Genomic DNA, 1,948 nt, shown 5'->3' with positions numbered 1-1,948 from the left:
TCGACTGCCCCCCCTGTGCCCCCAGCCACTGCTCCAGCTGGCTGATTTTGTACCTGCCAGGGCGACCAGGTCAGAGGGAGGCACGGGCCGTGCCCCAGCTACCCCAGACCCACGCGTCCTGCACAGGCACCGACCTGAGCTGGATGCCACGGCTCCAGGAGCACGCGTCCTTCCTCAGCAGCAGGTAGTTGAGGGTGGTGCCACTGATGAGGAAGAGGAGCTGGCGCAAGGCCTGGTGCCCTATGCTGGGGGACAGCCCACGGTGGTCCAGAACTGCACGGAAGGAGCCCAGCTGCTGCAGCAGCTCTGGCAGAGTGTGGGCAGGGGCACCTGAGGACCTCGGCAGCCAGGAGGGCAGGAAGACGACAAGCCCTGTATGGGCTCACTCTCCAGCATTGCAGCAACTGAAGGGTAGAAAAGGCTCGTTGTAATGAGACAGAGACCCTAGGTTATGCCCCAAGCAACCAGTAACACTGCTCCTTGGCTCTGCGTCCCAGCTGGGGATGCAGGGGCTGACGACACCTCTGGGATAGCTGGCACAGGCTAGTCCATGGGCTGGCCCCACTCTGTGCGGCTGTAAAGCAAGGTGTGAGGCAATAGAGCTCCCTGGGGGTGCTGAGCCCAGTTTATCTCCCCAGCCATCTCCTCCAAGCCTGGAGGGCTGAGGAAGAGATGATCTCCCTAATTCAGGGCCCACAGGCTGTTCATAGAGCCGAGCACACCTCTCCCTCCCTGAGCCAGCACCCTGCGAGTGCCCCACGAGCCCCTGAAGCCCAGGTCATACCAATCATGGGTTTGAGGCTCTTCTCAGCAGTGCGGATGAGCTGCTGGTAGAGCTGTACAGCCAAGGCACCCAGGCTGCGGCAGGAGCTCTGGGGATCCACGTTCTTCAGGCGATGCTCGTTCTGTCGTGCCGTGTTCCCTTGCCAGTAGCTCTGTGGGCACAGGCTGGGTCAGAGCCAGTAGTACCAGGGGATGCAGCTGCGTCCCCGAGCAAGCATGGAGCAACATCAGTCCAGCACATCCCTGCTCACCAGGGTTGGGAGCAAAGATGCAGCCCCTGGTAGGGACAAACCCTGTCCCCACTAAGCTCCCACCCTTCCCAGGGAGGTGGCAGCCCCCCAGCAGCCCAGCCCTACCTCGTCCTGGCTGTACTGGCGCAGACAGTTCAGGAGCCGGCAGGTGTTGGCAAGCCAGAGAGCCACCGTGTCAAAGTCATCACTGTGCCTCTGCGGGAGGGAGCAGAAAGCGCTGGGGTCAGCAGGGCTCTGGCTGTGACAGCAAATCCTGATGCTCCACAGCAGCTCCGTGAGCCACACAAAGCTTGCTGCAGCCTGATAAGGACTGTGGAACCCTCTCTGAGGAGCCCTGAAGCAGCCAGGAGCACCTCTTGCCTCAAGAGATGCTCAGGCTGGACACCTCAGCCAGGAACACGCTGTGCCCTGCGGGCCAGGCTGCTGCCCCAGTGCCGCCCCCAACCTTGGCCCGTGAAGCTTCTGCTCCTCAGCCCAACCCACAATCCCAAGCCCAGCACCTTCATGACTCTTTTGATGGCATTGATGGCTGCATCCAGGAGCGAGCGGGCCCGTGGCTCATCACAGCAGTGGTCCGCGTGCCGGAAGCAAAGGAAGAGGATGTAGGCTGGCAGGTCTGGAAGTGCCCCAGGGCTGCTCTGGGGTTTGTAGTCTGCAGGGGAAAGCAGGACAGTTGACCAGCTTTCCATAGCTGCCTGAAACCCTTGAGCCAGGCAGGATGCTGCCCCAGCAACCCTGAAAGGATGAGCTCACACAGAGGCTGGCAAGAAAACCCAGCAGGGACCAGGCTGAGCTAACGACTCCCCACCTCTCCAAAATCTACCTGTGATGAGAGCCTTGATAATGCGTCCTTCATCCTCCATCCTCCATGCTAACATGGCCTGGGACATCCCAACCCAGGACGGGGCCACGAT

The 1,948-nt window shown here is 61.3% G+C and overlaps 1 protein-coding gene across 1 annotated transcript in view; it reads right to left on the bottom strand.

The window, feature by feature from the left end:
• LOC104274880 (unconventional myosin-Va-like) overlaps positions 1-1,948 on the bottom strand; it is a gene marked incomplete at its 5' end in the record, with an annotated part of 6,208 nt that overhangs the window by 568 nt on the left and 3,692 nt on the right. The window contains 8 exon segments of the mRNA XM_009870640.1: position 1; positions 4-53; positions 135-345; positions 348-404; positions 785-935; positions 1,140-1,229; positions 1,535-1,686; positions 1,858-1,915. The exon segment at position 1 is cut by the window's left edge and continues 112 nt beyond it. Of these exon segments, the coding sequence (XP_009868942.1) occupies position 1; positions 4-53; positions 135-345; positions 348-404; positions 785-935; positions 1,140-1,229; positions 1,535-1,686; positions 1,858-1,915 (770 nt within the window).

The sequence above is a fragment of the Apaloderma vittatum genome, unplaced genomic scaffold (genome assembly GCF_000703405.1).
Source record: "Apaloderma vittatum isolate BGI_N311 unplaced genomic scaffold, ASM70340v1 scaffold36025, whole genome shotgun sequence".
NCBI lineage: Eukaryota > Metazoa > Chordata > Aves > Trogoniformes > Trogonidae > Apaloderma > Apaloderma vittatum.
The sequence above is the reverse complement of the archived record's forward strand: the minus strand, read 5'-3'. Positions and strand labels throughout refer to the sequence as shown.